Source organism: Ammospiza nelsoni, chromosome Z, assembly GCF_027579445.1.
Source record: "Ammospiza nelsoni isolate bAmmNel1 chromosome Z, bAmmNel1.pri, whole genome shotgun sequence".
In the NCBI taxonomy this organism is placed as follows: domain Eukaryota; kingdom Metazoa; phylum Chordata; class Aves; order Passeriformes; family Passerellidae; genus Ammospiza; species Ammospiza nelsoni.
In genome coordinates, this window is record NC_080669.1 from 59,632,614 (window position 1) to 59,660,044 (window position 27,431).

General features: G+C 40.0%; 2 protein-coding genes across 2 annotated transcripts in view; one reads left to right on the forward strand and one right to left on the reverse strand.

Moving 5' to 3' along the window:
• MCC (MCC regulator of WNT signaling pathway) overlaps window positions 1-4,870 on the forward strand; it is a 183,250-nt gene extending 178,380 nt beyond the window's left edge. Inside the window, 2 exon segments of the mRNA XM_059492528.1 lie at window positions 164-286; window positions 1,300-4,870. Coding sequence (XP_059348511.1) covers window positions 164-286; window positions 1,300-1,480 — 304 coding nt within the window. The 3' untranslated portion in view covers window positions 1,481-4,870.
• A 578-nt stretch (window positions 4,871-5,448) lies between these two features.
• Window positions 5,449-26,057, reverse strand: DCP2 (decapping mRNA 2). The gene is made up of 11 exons (XM_059492692.1): window positions 25,988-26,057; window positions 20,652-20,803; window positions 18,955-19,082; window positions 18,446-18,544; window positions 16,852-17,004; window positions 15,117-15,229; window positions 14,902-15,009; window positions 14,046-14,169; window positions 13,416-13,526; window positions 11,682-11,733; window positions 5,449-11,018 (listed from the first exon to the last, which is right to left on the reverse strand). Exons 1-11 carry the CDS (start codon window positions 26,038-26,040, stop codon window positions 10,855-10,857), a joined length of 1,257 nt encoding a protein of 418 aa, XP_059348675.1. The 5' UTR covers window positions 26,041-26,057; the 3' UTR covers window positions 5,449-10,854.
• Between the last annotated feature and the right edge of the window lie 1,374 nt (window positions 26,058-27,431).

A 27,431-nucleotide genomic window follows, 5' to 3' on the forward strand; every position in this document is an offset into this window, starting at 1 on the left:
GAAAAGTTTAATGTAAGAACTACCTCTTTTATTATCCTAGTAATAGTAAGGAAAATATTTGCAGCATGTCAACCCCGCACAGGACAATTGTTGATACACTTCGAAGCTGAAGTACTATTTCTGTTTTGAAAATAGTTTTCTACCTCCTTTTCTCCTGATCCAGGGAGAAGAAACTGAAAGCAAGAGTGCAGGAGTTAGTGAGTGCTTTGGAGAGACTCACGAAGAGCAGTGAAATCAGACATCAGCAGTCTGCAGAATTTGTTAATGACCTTAAAAGGGCAAACAGGTAAAGGATCTACCAGCAGATGGATGCATTATTGGTTTATTTTTGCTGTGTTCTTGTAAAGCACTAATATTCCACTTACCTTAATGAGAAGTTTCAGGACCCTCACGTTCATCCACCTGTCAACGCTCCAGACTTACAGTTAGAGAAGGGGGAGGTACAAACCTCCCATGCAGGCCACTGACAACTACATAGTTAAGAAGAGAAAGCAGGGAAATAGGTTAATCTCAATTGAGTTACTAGTAGCAATTGCACAATTTAAAAAGCTAACAAAAATATTTTTGAATTTGTTACTTTGTTTTTAACTCCTCCCTTTTCTTTGGCTCCAACCACTTCATTAATAAAATGTCTTGGATAATCACACCTGAGTTCCATTGCTCACTCAAGGCACTTTTCTTGTACTGTATTGGGATGGCCTAGGAATATGGTGGGCTGCGGCTGCCCTTCCTGCAAGCAGCCTCTGACTCACAGTGTGCTTTTCCTTAAATTGCACTTAAAAGCCTTTGTGGTGAGAAGCAGCACCCATCTCAAACTTTCCAGCCCAGTCAAGGTGGAGGCACAGAAGCTACTGAACAGCTAGCAAATTAGCACAAGATGCCATCCTCTGAATGTAAATCTTACTTCTTTAAAATGAAAAATGCAGAATCAGTCCTTGATTTTCTAAGCAGATTCTGGCCATGCAATGTTTTTATAAATCACATCTGATGTTGTGGTATGATCTTGACTCATAAACAGTGGTATGAGAGGTCATCAACAGCAACCTCCATCTGCCTCTTAGAACCATATTTAGTTTTCTTTACCAGTTTACTGGAAAAGGTCTGTGCTTGCTCCAGGAAAGACACAGACATTAGCATTGATCAGGGTTTGGATCAGAAAGGTTTGTATCTAATCCATTTTAAAGCACTGGTAAATGCTGGGAAGGGGATCAGTACCCAGCCTCTGAAGTTCCCTGAAGGTGGCACTTACTCTGAAACAAGCCTGTTTGAATTACCTTGTATGCCTTGTGTTTTTAACAGCAACTTGGTAGCAGCTTATGAAAAAGCAAAGAAAAAGCATCAAAATAAGCTGAAGAAACTGGAATCACAAATGATGGCCATGGTGGAGAGACATGAAACCCAAGTAAGAATGCTCAAACAAAGAATAGCTTTACTGGAAGAAGAGAACTCCAGACCACACACCAATGAAACTTCACTTTAAGTGCATCTCTTTAAAGGATACTTAGTGCCATTACAACTTTCTTTCTTTTGGAGGTTGACTTTTAGGTAGCTTCAAATGTTAAAAGCGCTCTGATTGTCAATGCTGACAAAACTTAAAAGCTCCTTCTCTGGGATCCCAGAGGTATCATGGGGATAATAAAAGTGTTAACCTTAAGGACTGTTTCATAATGTAAAAATGGCAGTGCCTGAATTATCATGCTATAATTGTGTACATTGTCTGTGTTGTTATGTCTGTATTCATACAGCTTCTCTTCCCCTGTCACCCATGGGTGACAGTGTCACACAGCAGAATAATTCATGTTACGAGGTTTTCATTTGGGTAGTTTGGAGATCATGTGAAGTTTTCCCAGTCCCTGAGCTGTCTGCACACAAGTCCACACTGTACCCTCATGACTCGCTGCTGTGGTTACACCACAAACAGGCAGCTGCAGAGTGGGGGTGACAGCCTGGCTGGGTTTTTCTTTGCGCCCTGCTTGCAATTCTGCTGCTCACAGTGCAGGTCAGGTAGGAAAGCTCCTGTTGATTTTGGAAAAAAAAGCAAAGCAAGCATAGTTGCATCTCTGAGAACTATGATAAAAGTGTAATTCTTACAGTGCATACAAGGGCCAAAGGCTCTGGGTTTCACCATGCCACACAGACACTCTGTGCCAAGGGTGGGTAAGAAATTACAGAAGACCTCCTGGTATTTATATTGCATGGTGTTTGCAACTACTTTGTAGAAGAAGTTTTTTCTTGCTATATACACTATATCCAAGGTTTTCTTTAAGAAGCTGGGCCATTTCTGTCATGTGTATTGTGCTTATTACAGCTTAATGTGATCAAGAGGTAGAATGTCTTCTTTTTGTCCTTTCTTTTGACCAAAAAAGGTACTTAAATAATGTACCTGTTTAATATTGAATACATAGGCACAAAATTATAGATGTGTAGATGTATGGATATCCAGCCACAAACAGAATGTGAATGGTGAAGTCTTACAACTTTCTTAGGTTAGTTTTTGTTACTGCTAACATTCTCTTGTTTAAATCATGTATTACTGTATTATCAAACTGACTGAAGTGCAAATTTTGGTGTGTTAGGTAAAAGAACATTAAGCAAATCATGGGGATCAGGTTGATTTCTGTAGGGGTCAAAATACAGGAGTCTGCCATAGCACCTGTTATATTCAGAATTTGCCTTTTTTTTTTTTTTTTTTTTTTTTGACAGAGTACGTAAAAAAGCTTTATGTGTGTTTTAAAAAGCCAAGCTATAGTCCCTTCACTGTGTTAGCCTCCTGCTGTGTTATGCCTCTGCTTTGCATTTTCCAGGCTGATTTTCAGTGAATCTGATTTCAGGAGATGTTTATCGTTTTTGCTTTACATGTTGAGTTGCACCTCAAGTTTTTTACTAGTGTATTTAGAATTATGATAACTTTTCTCATTTATTTCTCCCATTACTAGTACTAAGGAAATATTTGAGAGAACTCTGCTTACTGTTGGGTTAGGTCAGACAACATAGTTGCAGGAATTTGTGTTCAGAATGTGGCATTATTGTTAAGTCTTGGTTACATCTGGAAGTGCAGCAGTTGGTTTTCCATCTCTTACTGCTGTAGCTGCTGTTGTCCTCTGTCATTAGAGTAGTTATTTCTCTGGAGTCTAGTACATCATCCACAAAGCCAGCATCACATGTGGTTGGTTGGAATAGCAAATTAAAACAATGCTGATTTCAAAATTTTTAGGTAGTGATGTTCTGGTTTTGATCAGTCATCTTTCTCAGAATAATTGCACTTCTTAATTTATAATATAACTAGAAATTATTGCAAATGAGTCTCTTGAGGGAGGAGGCACATTGATTTTTTCTGTCTCTGTGGTTCTGCTTAGCAGCTCTCTATGGTGTTTCCCCTTTTTAGGCCCAATTTTCTCACTTCCAGGAGGGTGGGGGTCTGCCATCGGCTTCAGCAGCTGAGCACACTTGTTCTGAAGAACCACAAAGGAAAGTATCCATCATATGCTGTGGCAAAAATGTAGTTATACTTTTGTCTTCCAGCATCTGAAACACCCGTGTGACTTGAGGTCACCTCAGAATGTCCATGTGAAATACTTTTCACTGGAGAGGACAGGAACCATACTGCACTGAGCTGCCTCTTAGGCTCATTTTCCCCCCTGTTTAGATTAATGGAATTACAGAATGGTTTGGGTTGTAAGGGACCCTAAACATCATCTTGTTACAATCCCCTTCTGTGGGCAGGGACATCTTCCACTGGACCAGGTTGCTCCAAGCCCCATCCACCTGGCCCTGGACATTCCAGGGATGGGGCAGCCACAACTCCTCTGCACAACCTGGGCCAGTGCTTCAGTGCCCTCACACAGAAGAGTTTCTTCTGTAAGAAATTCAGATACTCTTACACAGAAGCTGCAGCCTCAGTGTTTTTTCCAGGCCTGACAATTTGCTGATTATTTCACTACATTTAACACAAATCATCTGTGCCAGCTGTGCTCTAGAAGTGCATTAGAATTATAAATCATCAGTAAATGTAAACCAGTTCTAATTTTTCCCATAAGGGTTGTACATTAAAAAGCAGCACTGGTACCATCTACCCTCAGCAGTAGCCAGAGTTTGCCAGACCACCAGTTGATTTATTTGCCACAGCAAGCAGCTACTGCATCATTTGTTAGAATACTGGAAAGGATCAGCTGGGAATGGTCACAGGCTTAATGTTACTGTGAAAACTGTTCATTAGTGATAATCAGCTTCAGCTCCAGTGTACCCCATTCAAATGGCACAAACCCTCAGAAAAAATGCCAAAAAAACCTCAAACTCCTTTTATGCAACTCTGAAGTACCAGCACAGAAATACCTGAGTGTGTAGTGCACAGAGTTACAGCAACTTAACTCAAAGCTTGTTGCAGAAATAATAAATTTGCAATGCAAGAAAAAAAGGTGATTCCTGCCAACCTAAGTCCATTCATGAATTAATGACTGGATGTTTTTTAATTTTCTTAAGTCACCAGAGTGCATGAAACTTTTGTATTTCACTGAGTGCTTAGAAAAAAATCATTTTTTCTAATTCTATGTATAAATCTTCACCAGTTTGAATGTACTGTTAGCTTTTGCAAAGCACATGTGACTAAGTTTGCATTCATGTCATGTTCTACTGGTTTTGTTAGTTTTCTTCTCCTCCAGTATACTGCACCATGAATTGTAACTTTAGAAACTTTTCACCTTACTGAGTTTGCTTGAAATGTGTTGCTACCTTTTCATTTCCAAGCAGCTGTAAAATAGCTATTTTGTGTTCATTTGATAGAGAATTGTAAAAACTGCATTTATTTATACAGAGGCATTTATAATACTTATTTTACAAATGTTCTTATATTCTGAATAAATTTCTAATGCTGTTTCTTTGCCTTGGGAGTTGTTTCACTATGGCGTGTCACCTTGCTGTTGAATGGGACTGCCTAAAGACACCTTGGCCCAAAGATATCTCATCTGCAAGCTAAATTACTGATGGAGATGGTTTGGCATTGTCAGCAAAGTTCACTTAACAGAGCCATGAAAAGTTGTAAAGAACTCAGATATGGCCACAGGTTTTAGAACATCATTTTAGTACATCTTCAACGAACCATTTATGGAAATGGAAGGGCATGCCTGAAACTGTTACCACGCGTCCAATTCTTTTAATAACAAGTTATATAGACCAAAACAAAAAGAAAACAAAATACTCAATGTTACATAAAATATCTAAAAGCACTGATTGAAGTTTAAATACTTCTTTCTTCTGTTCATCTAACACATTTTATTTTTTTTCCATTCTGTTGAATGGCATCCACCTTTACAGCTGACTTAAAAAAATAATTTCCTCACCTGGCTAGACGAGATATAATTACTGCTGGTTTAAGGCAACACGTGAACACTCTACAGTGAAAGAATAACCGGCACCAGCAGCAGAGGCATCACATTCCACAATGAACTGCAATTCTTATATTCATACTTCAGTACTTCAATATGTTTATTTATAAAGCAATTTAATTTTACAGAGGAAAAAATAACAATATAGAAGAAAATGTTAACTTAGTCTTCTAAATGGTGTGCTTCAGTTTTGAATCAATTTATAACAAACAAAATCACAATCATCAGTACAGTAGGTGTTACAGGTAGTTACAGATTCTACTTATTACAATTGAAGAGCTGACTAATGCAAACTTTCTTCAAAAGAACATAATGGAAGTTGTATAAAATCTGTAATGATTTTAACTCTTTAGCTGTACATATTTTCTTCTTAATGAGCACAATGTGCCACTTACACACAGAGGAAAACAGATCGAGTTCTTGAGCTTTAACAAACAGAAGGAAGACATAACCCTTCATGCCTGAGCCACACCACAAAGCACTGGCTCCTGTTTTTTGTGAGGCATGCAGTGCTGCCCTGAAGAGTGTCATCGTTTGGAAGCAATACCCAAGTCTGGGTCCTGGAACATGAACACCAATAGAGCATTCTGCTGAACTAACAACCCCGCACCTTCTTCTGGGGGGGGTCTGTTTTGCTTTTTAATGGTAAAAGTGCCTTGCAAACCCAGCTAAACTGCTCCTCAGGGATAAAGTTAAACTTCCACATAGTGCAGTGCCATGCAGACACAGTAAAGTTCTGTTGCAAGTATCGGCGTGAGAAGTATTTGCTGAGAGCTCTTTATCATGCAGTTTTCCATACATTTTCTGCATAACAAAATTATGTACCCAACCAGTAAAGATACAAATTTCATTCCCACAGTTTAGTAATTTTGATCAAACATGCTTTAAAAAATTTGCAAAGTTCTTCTCACTATTGGAAATGTGTCATAGAGAACTGTGTTTGCAGGATGTGTTTTCTTAAAAAGCTATGAATGCCTTATTTTTAAAATGATTAATGCTCCACGAGCTGTAATCATTTTCCTAAAGGCACTGAACTGCAACCCATACTGGAAACAAGAAGCTAGTTCTGATCAACAGTATAAATGCTTAGAAATTACAAAATACTCTGTTTTCATTAAAATCCATAGAGACCTTTCCAAATTTAAACATTGTGTACTCTCTGAAATGTTAACAATTACTTAAAAGGAAGCATTTTTTTTTTCCCAGAAGAACTGATGGAGGACTCAAAGATACTTTTGACTTCCCAAAAGCAGCCAGAGCTCAGAACACTTTAAAGATAAGGGTTTGTGTAAAGCTGAATCTGTACAAAAAGTTAAGTCTTGCTAAACCTAACATTTTCAATGGAAAGACAAACCCCAAGCATTTTGTTTTATTGTACTGCTACCAATCTGGAATAGTTCCTCTGGTACAATCTTGAATATGGCCAATGTCATTCTTGTTTAATGCTGATTTCCTTTTAAGTTCACAAGCTACATGAAAAAGTGAAATGCACACCCAGCACCAAACCTACTGCATCTATCATGCTTACGTACGGGATTAAGAACAGTGCAAATACTAGCATATAGCCTACTTCCATTCTTGACTACACTATTGCTATAAATGTATATGAACAAAAACTTATTATGGAAGAATTTCTAAGTCTAATTTACTGTAAAAGCACCTTCAGAGTTAGTTTGTATAAATTTTCCATATCTTAAATAATTTTGGTTGTTTCAAAAGGTGAAATATTGTAATAACAAAAACAATTTGAAATTATGAAGTTGTGTATAAGCACCAGATTATTTAACATTTACAGTGCAAGACTTAAAATATGTTTATTTACAGAAATCAGTATCAACAAGAGAGACTATCTACTAATTCTCAATAACTATGAGCTTACTAACACATTTAGAATATAACCTCCTAACTTCAAACATGAAGGCACCTGGCTTTACCTCTGAAAAAGAAACCTGTTGCTCAGAATTTGTAACAAAACCCCAAGTATCTGAGGATTAAGCAGCCCACTGACCCCACAACTGGGCAGCTAGTTATCCCCGGAGCAGCAGTGCTGTCTTGCACCACAGGAGAGTGGAGTTTGGATTCTTAATCTAGACTCTTTGCTCTTCACACCACAATGGCATGAGTGCAAAAGCAAATCACCACATTAAGTAAAGGTTGGAAGAACTGCGTTCTTATCTGAAATTACAATCTGAGAGCAAGTACGTTAGAAGTAGCCAGACCCGAAGCCTGCCTTGTTTTTAAAAGGAACTGTTACGTCTGTAACTGCCACAGGTAGGTGAAAAAAAATCACTAAGTTGTTCTCAAATCACCAAATTAGTTCAGGAAGGTTGAAGCACAGCACAGAAGCCTGGAACAGTGATCAGGCCCAAAATTTCATTAGAAACACTTTATGCATGTTTGGCCTAAAGTATTTATATTGTGTTAAAAAATAATACTCTGATTGTACAATAAATAAAGCTACTTCCCCCTCTCCTCCCCAGAACCACTGTTGCCAGACTTCAAACTATGCAAGACACAGTTACTTTCAAAAGCCGGATGATGGATGTATGTCAAGGAGCTGAAGTCAGCAGCACTTCAGCCACTTAACTAACTGGGCAGGCCACTCTTCAGTCCAAGGTCAAAGTATAGAAGCACTCTGAGGAGACATGCTAAAAACCTCATGTTAAAGCAGGGAGTTGATGTAGTACTAGGAACTGCACACTAGTACCAGATTCCTAGCACCACACAGCTGTAGGGTTTTTTGCTAAATATTTGTTCACTCTGCAAGTTAATTCCAAGAACACTGATTAACCGTTCATTATGTGAATAACTCCTAACATGGCAGCATTCTCAAATTGACAGTGTTTGTTTTTCAAGTATCTCAACACCAGCTTTCAAGTCGGACATGCAAACAGTTCCCATTTCCCTGTGTCTAGCTCCTGTACAGCAAAAACTCACAGAACTAAAGCCTGTATCTCACTTGCTATTTCTTCACTGTTTTATGGAAGATAATGTAAACAGTACTTCTAAACTCAGAAATACAATTATAAAGGGATGGTGAAATAAGAACATAAACAACAGTAAACAAAATGTTCATGGTGCAGGGCATGGTGGAGCCCACCAAGTGGATCACATGCCACCACATTTACATAGTTTTAGGATAAACTTTACTAAGAAAGCAGAAAGCAATGCCACTACAGGAAACTGTACCCTTATACAAAGAAGTAATTTATTGCATATTTATCACATTTATTTGCAACTCACATTAAGGCTAGGTTTACTAAAATGAATGCAATATGTATAAGCTTCACTTTCGGTTGCTTAATGAAGCAACCAATGTCTCTTATACTGAACCAACCTTTCACTAAGAAGAAAAAAATTACACAGTAAACAGAGGGCAGCCAGCATCTCTTAATCATAGAACATGCTTCCATTGTTCTAAAGACTTCCTCTTGCCTGGGACAGGACTTCCCAAACAGATGATAGATGCTCCAAGTTCACTGTTTCATCAACATCCCCATTATTTTACAGAGCACTATCTATAATTTATCTAAAAAATCAACTTATTTATAAAAAGATTTCCACAGCCCGTTATTTAATTATGCCTTAGGAGAGTCCTATTAGCTCCACAGGCAGTAGCAGCCTCAGGATATGATACAAACTTCTGCCTCACCATGAGTAAAGGCACTTTTGCTGGGAAATCAACTAAAATAGCACAAAGAAGTAACTAAAGATTAGTTTTCACCTGAAGCTGAATAACATAACTCCTCCAGCATTATCCTACCCTCAATTACTCTTCTTTGTCATTGTATGGCCTTTGGATACATTTAAGAAAAAACAAAAAGAAAAAAAAGTAAGTCAAAGCTAGATTGAGCTATTTCACAATTTGGTCTTGAAAAACAAGGCCCTCAGAACTCTTGTCCTCCAGAAGGAGGAAATGCTGTAGTACATTTCTCCTGTTGACTGATACAGAAGTTGAACACTCCCATGGCCAAAATTATTACAGCATTAGAGTTCCAAATCACCTGGTGCCAGGCAGGTGAATAAACCAGGAGAAAGTTCTAAAGCTATTTCTGAGGAAAATACTAGGTAGGGTATATGAAGTAGGGTGGTTGAAGGAAGACCAGGATTTTGGTTTTGGATGACATATATGAGTTGCATAAAAACTCAGTGCATGTAGATACACTACAAGGGTGTATTTCATTCAACCTATCAAGTTATCAATTACCTCTATTCTAGAGCAAAGTCCATTTTTAAATCTGGGACATGCTTGCTATCACAAGCTGCTGTGACAAATTATTTCAGTGCATTTCTCTCCACTGCAACACAGGTTTTTTGTTCCTCCCCTCCATCCCCACACCATCTTTCATGTTTTTCCTAAGAAAGCACTGTAGCTGAAAATGACTGAGGCTAGATCATTTAAATGCTAACTGCAAGTGCAATTCAATACTACTGGATATATACAGAGCAGATACACTACACAAGAGATCTGAGGACAACAGCACAGGATACAATACTGAACACCCTTGGAATAGTTATTGGAAGCCTGATTAAGCTGTTCAGTGTCACACAATGCCTCTGTTACCCATGCACCTGCCTTCCTACTCAGAAAGATCTACAGAGGCTTATTTACATTCAGTATAAATGGTACACAAGTTACCTCTCACAGACAAGTTTAAGCTTCTCTTTTTTCACAAGCAGCTGCTTTGTAACTTCTTCTTATGCAGCTGTGGGCAGTGCACAAGAGCTAAGTCAGACACTTTGAAGGGCTGAGTTTTACCCAGTTTGAGTGTCATTATCAAAGACCAAGGAAAAGTAGGTACAAAAACTCAACATGCTATAGATTTGACTCAAGTACTAGTGATTGCCAGCCAGCAAAAACTATCAGTGTGAAGGAGGGAAGGTATTTGGGGCAAACAATCAGTACAGAGAAAGGATGACAGGCTGAGACTAGGTTTGAAATGTGCAACTTGGTTTCAAAATCACTAGGACAGAAGCGTCCTCTGAGAATTAGTTTCATTGCCACTGTGTAATATTGCAATGTTCTACAAAATAAGGACAAACAAGTCCAATAATTTACATCAGAACTGTTACAATGTTAGCAAGCTGGTATACTCCAACGGTTAAAAAAAAGTCAGTGACATTCTAAAAAACACACGGCAAGTTACCATAAAAAAATTTTTAAACCACAAAAAAATAAAACACAAGTAAAAAGAATGCCCTCTAATGCACAGCTAGGAACAAGTGAACTGAACATTGGAAAGGTACTTTTGTGGACAAAGGCTAGACTGCATTTAAAGTGCAACACTTGACTATGCCACTCCCATACTGCAAAGAGAACAAATCCTTCCAAACCAGCAGTCAGTCCCTGCATTGCATTTAAAAACAAACAAACAAAACAAAATAAAAAACTCCTGAGAAAGAGTAAGGCTGGATAAGAAACCTCTTCAATTGCAACAGGCAAGTCTGATTCTTATTCTTAATACGCTTGCTGTCAGAGGTCAAAACTTTTCATTATGGCATCATGGTCAAACTTGAAACTCAAGAAAGCTCTTGATGAAAAAACAAATTTGTAATGGCCATTGCATGCCATAGAATGTCCATGTACAGGTTCTGGCAGCATGTCTTCAATGGAGCAACACATCTCGTATGCTGCTTCTGCTTAAAGAGAAAAAAGTATGAAACAAATTTTAAATGGGCAGTTGCCAATAAAAATATCTATAACAACAATGGTAAAAAGCCATACCTCAAAATACATTCAATTAATATTTATAAGAATACCTGTATGTTTGGTCATAAACAGAAGAAGGTAACTCAAACCAGCCATATTTACAGGTTGTCTATAGGCTAGAATGAATCTTCAAATTCACTGCAATCTGGAAACACTTTCAATAGCCACATATACACATATTTTACACATATAATACTGTTTCATTTCTCAATAGCCATTTCTTAACAAGGAGAAATGGCATGGCACTGTTTCCTGAGCAGTAAGTAAAGAACTGTATGCACTCTGCTGCAGCTTATTACAAGCAGGACAGAAAGCCTTAAAATACACTCAATTAGCAGCAATGTGCTGACTCAGATGCTATTTTTCTAAACTAGCTTTTAGTTACTTTTTCACTCAGCCACCTGGTGTATCAAAGACCAACATGAAACAGTATATTTTTCATTAAAAACAAACAAAACCTCAGACTACCTTGTAAAAATGGCTTTATAAGATTTGGAAGGCTGGCATGAGGAAAAGCCCTCAACCATCATTATTCAGGTGCCTTCAGCCTGTAGTACAGAACAATGGATGAAAATTCTGACTGCACTTGCCTGTTTCAAAGTTATCTTGAAGTCTTCTTGGATTAAGCCTTTTTTCACATTTCTGGTGAAGAGAATGACCATACATTACACATTTTTGATAAAGAAATGGCATTATATTTAAGCATCATCTAACAGGCATGCTAGTTTGCTTTGACACACCTCATGTCTGAATTATTTTACCTCTAACTCAGCGTTAGTTCTGTCACATTACTTAAGGTAGCAAACGTCCTTTAAATCCACAAGTCTTTCAGAATCATGCAACCTTTTAACAGTCACTAAAACATTTCTAACATGCAGACTTTTGGAAGAAAATTTTGAATACTTTCTAACTGTTTTAAGACAGAAAGGTCTTGCATATGATGGTGTGTAATCAACATTGTGCATGCATAAGCCCGCTCTTCATAGAGTTTGTCCCAAAAGAGGAAAGGGGAATGTATTTGCAGACATGCTGCTACTGCCAATTAAATTAACATGCTTTAGAGACACAAACTCAAAACTCTCCAGGGAGGAACTGCTTTAACCCCAGATATTGGTGCTCTAAGTACACAAATACAAAAAAAATATGGCTCTTTGGACTCTCTGCAAATTAGAAGTTTCCTGGCCTTCAAGTTATATCAGTAAATTATCAATGGACTCAAAATATTTAAACTTTAAAAGACTGACCATCATGAAAAGACAAGTGAAACAGGAAAAGAGAAATATTCAGAAAAGTTTGTGAAAAGCCTGCAAAGCAACTGTGGAGCATTAACAGTTATCTCCATAAAGATCTTCGAGATTACCATTACAGTTTTTTCCTATTCATCTAAATTTCTGGGCAGTCAATTCACTCTTCGACACTCAGACTCAAACATAACTAATAACTTCTTGCTGCAGTAAGGATTTTAGGACAAGTTTACCATTTCTGTATGTTTACATGAGTAAGAGAAAGAAGGCAATAACCCCAAGCCAGAATGGGAAGAATCTAGTTTAAAGCCTGTAAACAAGAGAAACTAAAGTCTGGACAAGCCAGCTGAGCTGCACAGAGATCTGGGGGCTCACAGATGCACAAGAGTCAACAAAGTATACTGAAGAGCCATAAAAAACAGGGAATCAAAAGCACATTCCACGATAAGAGAGAGCATAGCCCAGTGAGTCAGTTCCCACTGAGAACTGGACAAACACAACTAGTAACTGCAAGGGAAAGTAAAACACAGTGTGACACTGGAATTTACAAACTGCTGTAACCAGCTGTACTGTATGATTGAAAAACGATATGAGATTCTGGCATCCAAGCCAAGTCTGTGTCTCAACATTTCTTGCTGGAGAGAAGGGAAATAATAAGTATTTATATCACCACTTTCTAAGTGCTTCATAACAAAACCCCATGCTTACAGTAAGACATCACACATGAATAAATAAGATCTGTACACATCACAGAAGGCTTTTACATGACAGGAACCTGGAAAGCTGCAGGATTGTGTACTGAAACAGCTGACAAATTTTCAACAGCTAAAATTACTTCTAAAATGCAAACTTTGAAATTTAGTATGTTTGTTTATAGATGTCTATGCATACAAGGTAAGAAATGTTATACATCTGCAAACATGGATCAAATACTCTGACCAAACATGGATCAAACATGATCAAATACAAACATACGCTTGATAGATAGGCACTTTACTTTGTTTCAGCAGGACATTGCCCTGGCCATTTGTTAAGCATTACTGGAACCTACTACAGACACAGACACTACATGTTTCTTACCAAGGTATGGTTTTGCTTAACTGGTTGACTGTGCAGTCCATTTGTTCGCTTCTTTTGGCTGGAAGTGTCTTGATTTTGCTTTCTGCCATTGTTCCTCACACTCTGACTCTGCTGTTAAGTTCAAAACAAGTAGAGGGAAGAGTTTAAATGGCAGAATTGGACATAATTGCATTGACATTTCCTACTTAGTAACTAAAACTTCCCTCCAAGTAACTTCAAAACATGTAAACACTTTCTTTTGCAGAAAAACTGAAGCCCACTGAAATTAACCAAATATACACTCAAGCTACAGAGCCATCAACTGTTACTCATTCCCTCTTGCACTAAGTATGAAAGAATTATTTCACAATTAATTGAGTTCAGTGAATTTCCATGCACTGATGCAGATATACTAGAGATACTAGCAAAATGGCAAGGACTAATTACTATCTGTACATGAAACACCACAATTGATACCACCACCTCTAGTGTGAGACAAATCAAAAAATTCCCAAGAATATTCCCCCACTCTAATTTTGCATTCTCTGGAGATGAAATTCACTGGTTTTGTCCTAGAGAGGAAACCTTTATGAACAAAGATATCTGTTTTAAATAGTCCAGATGTATATGCTTGCCTAACAAACAACCTACCTTTACTTTCAAAACTTCAGACACCTCAGGATGATTACATGGCTTCTGTTGCTGTTTTGGCTTCACCAAGTGCTCTCCTGAAAAGCCATCTGTAAACACCTGTTGACTACAGCGAAGTTTGGATCTAGTACAGGAAAACAAAGACAGGTTACAACATAACTTCAAATCTACTGAGAGCAGAAGACAAATATGAAAAAAGTTACTGAGAACAATGTGGAAGACAATCTTAAGTAACCTGTATGGAAACTCTAATAGTGCTCACTGCCATTAGCACTCTCCACAGACAAGAGGCCAAGTCCACATTAACATCTGTCCTGTTGTTCTCAGTGTTGGTGTTGCCCTGGCTCAAATTATTAAGTCCTCTCATAGGGACTACAGGTTTCAACATTTGCTCTACCACTTTTCACTCAGCTGAATCTAAAGCCAGCAGGACATGTTCCTCTACTGGTTCCCACAGGTTTTATCTAGCACTTCTTAGACTACTTTACAGTCCTGCTTTGGGGAGTCCTACTTTTCCTGTGCAGAAGGGCCAAAAATATTGAAGCTGAAGCACTGGAAGTTAGCTACTTGCTTAAGCTTCTGGGTTTTTTTGATTCCCCCAAACAAGACTGAGGAAATAATCCCAGTTCTGACACCTGTGTATCAACACATTAATTAACTTTTCACCTTACTTACAAGTCTACGATATACATCTATGTTAATTTTTCTGTTATTTAGCTATTACTCGAATACAAATCCTTGGAGAAAAAGGACAAGCAGTATTGTATATAATTGTCATTGTATAATATTGTCATATTTGTATGACCAGTGTTTTGTAAGAAAGAATATAGAGATGTTAAACTGACCTGGTTCTTACCTAGCTTTTTCCAAGTTGGGCTTAGAGGGTGTGCTCCCTGCAGATGAAAAACCATTGTCACTGCCTGAGGAATCTCCATTCCTTCGGGAAATCCATTCCCTCAATGGCCTGTGAGCAAGGAGTAGTACAACAAGATCTACTTACCAAAACAAATCTAAAGAATTTAAAACTGTCTGAAAGACCCTGGCCTAGCATTTGCCTCATGTCAAACATACCTGATGAAGGGAATCGCCATAAAAAATTTGTTAGGTGCCAAACCCAGCTTGGACTTTGGAGTCATGTCATTTCTGTGGCACGGTAATTTGTTGATGGAAAACCACTCAATATTCTAGAAAAACAAGAAATAAAATCAAAATACCCTCTATTGTAGCCATAGCAGAATTTTACAAATGTGTATCAGCCACAATTATTTCCCTTAATTAAAAAATTACCATGGAAGACTTAAATTAACGGGCCACAACAGCATTTTTCACAAAAGGTTAATTAACTCTTCCGACTGCCACTACAGTAGCAGATGGTAAAGCACAAAATTGCATGATATCGCACCTAAAATATGAAAGATATTAATCAGCAACTAAAGTCTGAATAAGAGTGTCATAAACAAACCAACCAAACCACTGCACACCGAATGCCATAAATAAATGTACAGGCTTTGAATAACTTTCAAAAACTTTTTACTTAAAGTGTGATCAATACTGGACCACCAATACCCATTCGAAAATAAGAAGGGTGTTTAGCTTGACAGTAACATTTCAGGTTTTGTTACAAAAGAAAAAGAAACATGGCGATAGGATAGGATTTGTGTTATTGCGTTTAACTATTAAAACTATAACTATATGTTATAGTTTTAATAGTTAAGACTATATATACTTAGCAGAATGGGGAACAAAATCAGGAATTCTGACCACAGACAGCATAGAAGAACCCACATGAGATTTGCCATCATAGAATCTACTCAGAAAGCCTCAGGTCCAAACAAGATGCAAATTATGGAAGTAAGTTACAAACCGAACAAGTCTTCAATATAGTTCTACAGGGAGTATAAAATCAGCCTGCCCGGTGGCATTAGATCAGATGAAGACAAAATTTCAAAACTCTGTCATTGCAAGAACTCTTCAACATTCCCACACATATGGTCACTGTTCTACAAAGTACCATATTTATTGTATATTTTTTAAAAAACCTCAAATTTCGTCTTATGTCATATTTAAAAAAACAAGAGGTCTCAAGTACAAGAAATTAAGTCCTGTCCACTCAAATTTCTTTATTTAGAAAGCAAGATGCCCCGTTTAGTGACACAGTCTGCATGGAAATATAGCTGTTTTGAACTGAATTGTCATAAAGGGAAAAAAAAAATCAAACTTCAAAGATTACAGATACCACTGACAAAGGTTCCAACAAGTTGCTATCGGAGCCTTGGTCTTTGGCTTTCACAATACCTTTTAAAAGCACACAATGGTACATCCAAAATAGTTCCCTTTTTCTGCCCCCTTCCCAACTTCCTCCTTAAAATATACTATTTTTTAAATCTGAAAGTATTAGACATGAAAAAAAGAAAACAATCCTTAGTTTGTCCTTTTGATATGTAGGCTTTTGCATGTCCCCAACTAATAATTACAACTTGAGAATGCATAGCTACATTTGCATCCGTAACTAGGAACAATATGAAATTATTAATATATATACCACCCACAGAAGACAAGAATTGTATTTTAGCAGCATGCTCTATTGTCTTTTCATGATGAATGGAGATGTCAGACAAATGTTCAAGTATCAGACTTGCAGTTGAGCTGAAGGAAGTCAACATAAAACCCTACAGTGCAGAGATGCCACTGGTACCTAGCACTTAAGGTGCTCATTGTGCTTAGTGGGTTCATTATTTTACACACTTCTGGCTTTAAAAAGCAACTTCTGCAAAGTTCCTACAGATTCAGACAAGGTAGCACATACCCGAATTTCCCTTCTAGTTTTGGGGTTGAATTTGGTGTTCTTGGGAACTCCAGGAATGATGTACAGCCGTGCTAACTGATCATTGATTCGCAGCTCAATGTAGTCCTCTTTGCAGATATAATCTTTTATGTCAAACCCAGTTTCTTCAAACACCTGAGAAGTATTTAGATTAAATTAGTGTGTGTGTATTCAGAGTTATCCTTTACACAACCTACTACCCCAAGCAAAGGAATGACTATTTTTCAGATATATTCATGAAAGTTGCCGGAAAAAACAAGTCTTTACATATAGAGGTTTGCTCAGAAATAGAAAAAGAATCTACATGCTTTAAATTTCTCTGAAACTGCAAACCTGTTACACCTGTTAAAAGTGTAGCAATTTATTAATATGGATGGGCTTAGTCCTCACCAACTTCTGAGGTACTACTAAACTCTGTAGGCACTGCCAAGTGAAGACCTCTTCAATTTGATTTTACAGAGATGCAGCTTATGGTTTCAGATCTGTCCTGACTCAAGTGAAAGAAGTTGAAAGATTTATTTCAGATATAAAATAAATTGTTAGTCTATCCACAATGACAATCTAACCTATCAGAATAATGATGGTAATAGTGCTGATCACTAGCGAAATCTAAATAGATTTTTCAGATTAACAACATCGTCAAAATATCTTTTCCCCCAGTGTAACTGTGCCCCCTTTAATGTGTTTGCTGGCATAACTTGAAGTGAAGAGGAAGATACACTTCATGCAACTCCTTCTTGAAGTAGCTGTCTAGTTTATCCTTGATAGTTATACTTAAAACAAAAAAAATCCCCAAAACCCTGTGATTTCTCAGATACTGATTCAGTCAAATTGAAGAATACTAAATGCATCATACTACTTCCCCTCATCTTTCTCTCTCTCAAAAACTCTGGATGTATTAAGTTGAATGAACTGAATTTGTACCAGTAATGTTCTTTTACAGGCCATTTTGAATATGCAGCTTCACTACATATGTAGGTCTCCAGGAGCAATAAATACAGATTATTTTATTTTTCAGATTTTACTTGCAATATACATTGATTCTTGTTCCTGAAAATAACTGAAAAATAGCATAGCTGAAAAATAGAAAAGTAAAGTTCTGCACAATTTTTACATTACATTCTACAACCTCCAACTCAGCTCTTTAGCCTCTTTACACAGACCAGTGTACACAGGGTAAATTCCCATTTCTCCACAGTTATGGTGACCCTTGAAATTAATACACCAAAAGTCATAAATTACATAAGACTTCCCAAGCACCACAAGTAATACTTAAATGTAAATTCACAGTTCAGCAGAGAACTTTAAAAAGCATACTCATTCACTTCATTTACCACATTAGTGCAAAAGAATGTGAAACAAACCATTTTCTGGTTTTATTTTAATATATAACCTCAACCTTGATTACCATTTTGCAACTCAGAAAAGCACCAAAAGATGACTGCAATAACAGACTATTTATTCACACAATTTCAATAACAGGATTACCTAAGTAAAGTGCCTTTTAACCCAACACATATATCCTGATTTCAGCAAAATTTCACTTCTTTATCTTAAAGGAGTTGATATAACTTACTTCTCTAGCAGCACAGTCATGAGGTGCCTCTTCTTTATTTACTTTCCCTTTTGGAAATCCCCAGCCAGATTTTGCTAAATAGCCCTGAACCAAAAGAACCTACAAAATACAAGGGAAGGCAACTGTCAAACATGCAGGTGTTCTAACCAATTTCATTAAATGTCTTCCCTCCACCATCCCCCTTGTTCTCAAAAGAATATGTTAGCCTCAAGGAAGGAAACCATTAGGTTTTCTGTGTTGTACCGTGAATTGTGAAATATTTTACAGAATCATGTAACTCAGATGAAAAAATAAAATCTCAGAGGGAAAGCATGCAGTAGTGTGTTTACTGACTCACACATTATATTTCTGTACACAGCCACCAATATCAACTAACTGCCAGATCTCTGCGAATCTGACAGTGAGTGTAAATTTCTTCAGAAGAAAAATGCAAACAACAAAGAATTACTTCTGCCAGCATACACCATCCCTCACTCTAGACAGTCCTTCACAACTATTTCCATACTCACATTTTCAAGTGTCTCATCAAGGATAATTGCACCATAGGTTGGCACTCCCATTTTGTATTCTTTCCACTCATCTAAAACCTTTTGCACATCTTCACCTTGAGGCAGTAAAAAAGGACAGTGATTGAAGAGTATAGCAGCCTGTTAAGGAAGATAAGCAGCCAGTTCCAAAGTACATATCAAAGATATTTAGACTAAACACTCCCTCTTTTAAGTCCTTTCAAGGAGATTCTCTTGGAAGCAAAATAATATTACAAATAATCCACTACCAAACACTGAAAGTCAGAGTGCATCAAGTAATTCAGCAATTCCTATACAAAGCAATCTAAATAAATGAAAAAAAACACCAAACCCAACAAACAAAAAAGATTGCACAAGGCTGATTGTTTGAGGGAAGGTAATTTTGAAAAAGTAACCCCATAACAGTTATTTTGAATATGTATTATTTGCAAACACATTTTTTTAATTTTGAAGTGATCAAGAAAGAAAAAAAAATCAGTTTCCTGTGCTTGAAATAAATGGGAATACATTTTTGCCACAATCATTTGTTAAGATTATGGCATAGAATCCTATCTTCAGTATTCGTTATGCCAAAAAAACCATTTTAATGACTTATAGTTACAGAAATCTAAATCCTAATACACTTTATCAAAACTCATCATGTCGAGAAAATATAAACAACCTCTATAATTCTAAAATTTTGAGAGAAAATCTGTAAGTCCTTAATCAAAGTATTAATATTACAAATTACATATACTATACTACCAATAAAAAACACTCCACAGTAGAATACTTAAAAACACAATGCAGCAGAGCTAATATTTGTGGCAAATATGGGCTAGAAAGGGAAATAATAATGAACATAAAACATCTATTACACTGCATTTCTTCTGCACTGCCTACAATTTAGGAGAATTTTGTTGGTCTGAAAATACATTTTTAATTAAAAACACATAAAATAACAGCATAACATCAACCAACAGGATATGACCATATATTTACAGTTTACTGTTAAAAGCTGTAGTGTTTCAAAGTAAATATATATTAGGAAACTAACAGATAAGTATATTGTGTAGTGAAAGCATGAATAATATTATCCTCAAAGTTAGAAGCAATATTTCAATCTTAGATCAAGAACATATGGGACAAGGCTAAAACTAAAACGTTTGCTGGATGAAAGCCACAAAGTTTTCTCTAGCAAGAACTAGATAGTACACATTCCAGCAGCCCTTGCAAGCAACAAAAAAAGCAGAGGCCAACCATTTGAATTCAGTAAAAAGCAGTTTCTACTCTACAGAAACTTCCAACAAATACATACCACTGCCCATGGCAGAACACATACCACCTTCAACTACTTTAACATTTATGTTACTAGTTACTTGAAAAGTAATGAACTGTGGAGTTCAGTTTGAAGAGCACCAACAGCTCACCCTTGAAACCAACCTAGAACGCAAAGAAAAATCCTCAAACATCAGAAATGGACCATTTTCCATAGTTCTTTAGCAGTCCAAGAAACATCTCTTTTGTGGGTGCCACAAAATTATGGCAGCAGTGAACTCAGTAACATCACATACCTAGCAATACTAACTTTTAATCATTAACACATGAACTGACATTATCATACTATGAAATATTGTTAACAATATTTAGTTTGCACTTTACCACCAGACAGGAAACAATCAGAGTAATAAAAAGGATATCAGCTTTAGCGAAGTCTCTTATCCCACACTGAGGTAATCCTGGTGTGTTTTGCATGTAGAAATCCAAATAAAACCAATGGGCAAGTTCAATCTGAAAACACACTCTGATTGCATTGTCTCTCTCTTCACTTGGAATGTGCAAAATAAATCGGCTGCCAGGAAAGAAAAAGAGTAAGATTAGCCAAATCTACTGACTTAAATACGGCTAACAATAAAACATTGCAACAGTACAATTCTTGATCCATTAGTACATACCGACAGACCTCCAGATCCTCCTCATGTTCCAAAAGGACAGTAAAAAGTTTTCACTAAGTAAAATACAGCTTTCAAAGTTAAGAAGGAAAATGGATTATTGTGATCTTTCAGAAATATCAATTACAATCTACTAAGTAAATTTACTGTTGTGAAATAGGAAGTGTGAAGACAACCTACTTAAATCGCTGTGTTACAAAAATGAAAGCATTTTTACAAGTCCATTAAAGAACATCTGCAAACTCTGATAAGATATTTCAGTGCTATTTTTTTCAGGATACAAGTTGAACATAGTTATATGTTTTCACTTAAAACCACAGTAAACTATTAATTTACATAGATTTTAAAATTCAATATGATCCTACAGATTTCCTCAGTCTGAATCTGGGTTTAGCCCAGATACTGGCACACAGACAGAGTTACCGAGATAAAAGTTCAAGCAGCACTGTGTCATAGCTCATTTTAGTAAAGCAAAAGAAGCTTTATTTATTTATGTATTTGTATCAATAGCAGAACTTCCTTTTTAGAAATTTACGGTCGTACACTCCACTGAACTTAAATAATTTGATGGAGATCTTTGACACTCAGCTCCTGAGCGCAACCAGATGAATTCCCAAAGTGCATAACATCACTGGTCTAAGCAGAAACAGTGTATCTTTACTTAAAATCTGACAAGTATGAATTGTCACAGGATCTCAGAATTGGGTGCCTCTCTAAGGCAGTCTGGCCAAGGACAGAGGCAGGAGGTCACAGCTGCAGGCACACACCTGACACTCCCCAGGCTTCCAGGCACATTCACAGGTCCCCCAAGTACTAGCACAGGTCTCCTTTTCCACCCCGTAGCCCTGCCCAAATCCCATACCCTCATACCCCTCTCACGGGTCCTGCCCCACCAGATGGCCCAGTTTGAAGTCTGCTAGAGAGAACACGTGCACAGGGGACAGGTCTGGGGAGGCACCTGCCCCCTCCCACCCAGCGCATGGCAATGACACAGTCCCGCTGCGGGTGCTCTGCCCCTCACTGCCGTCACTCACACCACCTCCCCCACACAAAGCTGGCTTCCAGGACACTCCTCATCGCCATCCCAGACACTGCGAGCTGAGACCCCCTCCTGGGAGTGGATGGCACTGAGATCTGCTCCCTCACTCCAGCAGCTGACACCGTTGCCCAGCTCCCATCAGCAGCTGTCACTTCATCCTTGGAGCACACCTATACAGAGCGTAGAGAGTGGAATTATCCAGACAAAAACAAATATTTACTAAGAAGACGTAAGATAGGACAGTCTGTGACACTTGAGCAGAAGGGTCAGACAGAGAAGTTACTACCTTGCCCAGTTTTACAGCCAGCCTCTTTTATATCCCTTTCTGCCTATCCTTCCTTTGTCCTCCCCTGCTTCTCCTCTCCTGTGGCACTCCTCTCAACCCAGCATGTGGGATCCCCCCACGTCTAAAGCCCTACCAGATACAAAGGCCAGGCTGATATTCCTGAGAGTGATGCCTGTCGTTTCTTGGCAGTTGGTCAATTAGTGCAATTAACAAGTTTGTTTCATGTCATTGTGTCTACTTCTGATTTCTTAGGTCTGTGTCTAAATATTTTTTCATTCTCATTCCTCCACTTTTTTCCTGTTTTCCAGGAGCAGGTCCATACTCAGATAAAACTTGCTGGAATGAACATTCCTATACTCCCTCTCATCAACCAGCGGCCAGGTTTGGCTTTCACTACTGCCTTCCTTATCATTCCTCTTTTCAGTTTGTAGCCTTGTATGCTTTATTTATTCATTATGCTTTTATTTCTCATCTTCCTATCCAATTTTCACACAGAAAAAGGGCCTTGGCCAGATACCCTTAAAGATCTTGGCAGGCCTGAGAGGGAATCTCTGTGAACCTCTTGAATTTCAACACAGCCAAGTGCAAGGCACTGTGCCTGGGCTGGGACAATCCCAAGCACAATGTAAACACAGTCTGATCAGAGAAAGGATGGAGAGCAGCTCTGGGAAGGAGGATTTGGGGTGCTGGTGGATGAGAATCTTGACGTGAGCGGACACTGTGAGCTCCAAGCCCATTCTTTTGATGGAACACAGTGCGCACAGCAGACTGAGGGAGGTGATTTTCACCCTCTATTCTGTTCTGGTGAGACGTCCCCTGAAGCAATGTGTCCAGCTGTTGGAACCCCAATAAAACAGGATGGGGACCTGCTGGAGCAAGTCTTCTCTGAGGCCTTCCAGGATGTCAGGGGGGTAAAGAGAGCTGGAGAGAGGCTTTTTACTATGTCATAATGACAGGACAAAGGGGAAAGAGAAAAAGGGAAGGTTTAGGTAACAGGAAAAAAATTCTTCACTGTGAGGGTCATGAGGCACAGGCACACACTGCCCAGAGAAGTTGTGGATGGCCTGTCCCTGGAAGTGTTCAGTAGCAACCTGGTCTAGAAGGCATCCCTGCTTTTGGCAGAGGAGCTGGGATGAGATTATCTTTAAGGTCCCTTCAACCCAAAGCACTCCATGATTCTCCCTTGCATAAATAGCCTTATTCACATCAACATTTTACCACTTCCCAATTTTCAATCGGCACTACCACTCCCAATTTCTTTTGAAGGCTCTGCTCTTATCTATAAAGCTGCTGTAGCTAAAAGATAAAAACTTAAAAGCCTACATTACATCTACCTGATGATATTTTCTTGCCCCAGCACTGCAGCTGAACATAAATCTAAAGATAAATATGCAGCAGTATCAAAGAAAAGTAAGAATATGCCAGGGATTAGGCTTAGAGAACAATAGCAAAGCCAAGTACAATGATACTTATTAATCAAAAAGTTAACTTCTAAGTTACTTGGAGTGACTGAAGAGCTAAAACAGGCATCTCTAGGTGCAGCTGCCAGGTGCTGGTAGTGATGGGCTAATGCTGGACACACTGTGGGACACAGCTGGAGGCAGCAGCTGAGATGGTGGTGCCTGTGAGGAAGTATATTATAAGGACAAAAATACCAGACAGGCAGAGGAAGTGAAAAAACCAGCATGAAACAGTAGTGCAAACACCAAAGCTGGAGAAGGAAAAGGAAGAGGAGATGTGCATCCTACAGCCTGTGGAGTATCACGTGCTGGAGCAGATGGATATTCCTGAAGGACCCTTAGCCCGTGGGCGTGATCCCACGCAGGAGCAGGGGCAAAGCATAAGAGTGAAGGAGCCCCAGAGAGGATTGTTACAGACTGACCACAACCCCCACTCCCCATCCTGAGCTGTTCGCAATGGAGGAGGTAGAGGAGAGTAGAGAATGAAAGGATGAAGCTGACATGAAGTTTCCCTCGGAAAAACAAGGATGCAGAAAAATATCTTTTTCAAACTTTTTTTTTGTGTGTGTGGCTGGGTGAGCATCTGGCCACTTGAGCAAGGTGAACCAACCACAGTCTGGAAGTCAAAGATAGAGTAAAAGTACTTGTTTACAAGACAGTTTCAAGAAGCTGCTAAACCCACATTATGTCCCTGCACATCCACTTCTTTACTCAGTTAAACAACTCCATAGCAAAAGGCAGCATGAAAAATAGGGACGTGGATACCTGTAACTTATTATTTAACAATACCCAGTAACTGAGTAGGAAAAATCACTTTCTAGCAAAATTCCTACTAATATCACATATAGATTGAAGAATGTAGGAAACTACAGCTATTTTTATAACACATTTATAACATCAACAGAATTACAATACAAAACACCATTTTTAAGACAGAAGATGACAGTATCTCAAAGAAACATGGTAAGACACTGGGACTGATCCTATCACAATGTAAGATTCAAACACTCATGTGCCCTTCTATCAGTCACCCCACGGAAGTGACACTAAAATAGGCTGTATCAGTTTTGTATTAACTGGAATTCCTCTCTAGATTTTCTGAAGAAGTCTTAAATCTTGTGTCGCATGTGAACAGGGATCTGAGAGGCAAGTTCCTCTCTCTGCAGGGAGCCCAAAGGAGACACAATGGAAACACAAGCATGCTTCAGAGGTCAGATTTAGGGAATTGAAAATTTACATGTCTATCAGAAACTGACTCTTGCATTAGACAAGTGCAAAACAATACTGAGTAGGACAGTTCTACCCTCCTGTGGTATTCTCACTTCTAAACATTTTCACTCACTTGAAAACCGTAATTACAGTAAGTGGGGTGTCTTTCCTCTTCACTAACCTTTCCCTCTTTTACATAAATACCTCATAAGGAGTCTCTTGGAGGTGGTAAAATAGAAGGATTATTTTATGCCAAATATCACATGCAGTTTGTGTCATCACATTCTGGGGATGTCAGACAAATTACAAAGTTTTAAGGGCTACACCACAGACGATAATAAGTTGAGACTGTAGGGGGGAAAACGCAACTTGGCCCTTTTAGAGAATCCACGCTTTATGAAAATTCAACCGCAAAGCCCCTGGAACAAGAAAAGCATTTCACTCTGAAAGAACGGACAAGCAGGAGAGGGCAGCTTCGCACCGCAAGGTTTCCCTGTGGCTCTTCCCTTTCCGCCCGCTGGCACGTTCCCTTCCAGCAGAGGTAACTCACCAGAAGGGACTCCCTGACACCTCTTCCAAAGCTTCCCACCCCCTTCCAACGAAACCAGACCTCGGAGCACCGAGTACCACCTTCAGTGCTCGGCTACACGTCACGCCAGCCCCACGCTCCCAGCTCTTCTTTCACCTGCGCGAAAACCGCCGACGCAGCTCTACCTTTTCCGGCCCAAACCGCGCAAGAAATCCCCACAAACAATGTTCTTCCACTTCCACCGTGCGCCCGGCTCCCGGCCCGCCGCCGGGGCAGCCCCACACCCGGTCCAGAGGGTGCCGCGGGCAGCCTTCCCGCCCTTCCAGGACGGATTCCATGGGGAGGGCGGAGCCTCGGGCTCGGGGGGAACGGGCCGAGCCTCGTCCTTCCGCCTCCCGGCGGGCGCGGGACGGCCAGAGCTGCCCCTCGGCCCGGGCGGCCCCGCACCCCCGCAGCTTCCCGGGCCCCGCGCGCGGGGCGCGGGCAGGGTCAGGCGTCCTTCGCGCTCTCCGGCAGCAGCGGCACGGCAGCCCCGGGGCCGCCCCCGCCCCACGGCCGTACCTGCATAGGTCGTCCAGGACGCTGCTGGGGATCTCGGCCCGTTTGGTCTCCATGGGGAAGCGCGGCTCATCCCGACGCGGCAGAGGCCGGGGCGCAGGGAAGCGGCGAGGGCGGGGCCGCGCAGCGGGGGGGGGGGGGGCGGTGGAGCGGCGGCTGCCGGGGCCAATCGGCGCCCGCCACTAGCGGAACGGCGGCCAATGGGGCGGGGCGCGAGGCGGGACCGGCGTGCTCAGGTGATCGCGGGCGGCCAATGGGCGGCGCGGGGCGGGGTCACTGCGAGCGCTCTGATAACGCGGCGCGCCGGGTCAAGGAACGGGACACCGGGACACCGGTGAGGCATAGCTGGGGTGCTGTGTCCGGCTCTCAGCACAGGGAGCCGCGGGAGGGGGTCCAGCAGAGGCCATGAAGATGAGGATGGTGTGGGGCATCTCTGCCTTGTGAGGAAGGGCAGCGGGAGCTGGGCCTGTTTAGTCCGGAGGAGACTGAGAGAGGATCTCATTAATGCATGTAAATTAATTACAATCATTAATGCACGTAAAGATCTCCAAGGCGGGTGCCAAGAGGGTGGTGCCCCGCGACAGGACGAGCAGCAATAGCCCTAAACTAAAACACAGCAAGTCCCACTGCAATATGAAGAACTTCGTCGCGTTTGAGGGGTGGCAGAGCTCTGGAGCCGCTGCCTGGGCGGGCGGGAACTTTCCCCTCTGCAGACATTGAAAGCCTCCTGGACGCTTTGTTCCTGTGTCACCTGCTCCAGGTGACCGTGCCGTGGTGGCGGGGGCACTGGAGGGTATGATCTCCGAAAGGGAATAATTCTGTGATTCTGCGAAACCGAACCGGCTCCGGTGGCATTCCCGGAGGAGTCTCCCTGCCGGCAGAGGGTATCGCTGCTCTCTCCGCTGCGGCCGGCGTTGCAGCCTCTGATTTTAAGTTGCAGCGAGTATTTGACGCTTTCTCCTCTTGTTCTTCCCCTTCCTTTGCTCGCCAAAGTGCCTGAGCTCCGTCTGGCTGCTCTTTCCCTCAGCGGGATTGGGGAGAAAATCAGCGAAATGAGAAAATTCGTTGGTTGAGATAAAGACGAAATTGTCTAGCAAGTTATTAGTATTGCCTATTAAACTATAGGAAATGCAAAAGATGCACACACAAGAAAGCAAAACAAGAAATTACTTTGCTGCTTCCCGTGACGAGGCAGGTGTTCAGCCATCTCCGGAATGGGGGTCCATCATGTGTAACAGTGACTGGGGGAGACAAATGCCATCACTCTGAATGCTCCCCTTTTGTTCTCCCCACAGCTTTATAGCCTGATTATGATGCTATATGGTATGGAATATAATCAACACTGTGTTCAGCACAAATCCAAAACACGGCTCCATACTAGCTAATTAGCTCTGCCCTAGTCAAAACTAGCGCACAGAAACACCAGTCCAGCATTACCCTGAAGACA

What these genes read in the sequence shown, in the direction of transcription:
- DCP2 (XM_059492692.1), bottom strand. Translation starts at nt 26,040, where the DNA reads ATGGAGACCAAACGGGCCGAGATCCCCAGCAGCGTCCTGGACGACCTA. An exon ending in ATGGCGATTCCCTTCATCAG is followed by an intron (nt 15,010 to 15,116) that starts GTATGTTTGACA and finishes CCTTGCTCACAG; the next exon opens with GCCATTGAGGGAATGGATTT. An exon ending in CTGAAGTTTTGAAAGTAAAG is followed by an intron (nt 13,527 to 14,045) that starts GTAGGTTGTTTG and finishes TGAACTTAACAG; the next exon opens with CAGAGTCAGAGTGTGAGGAA.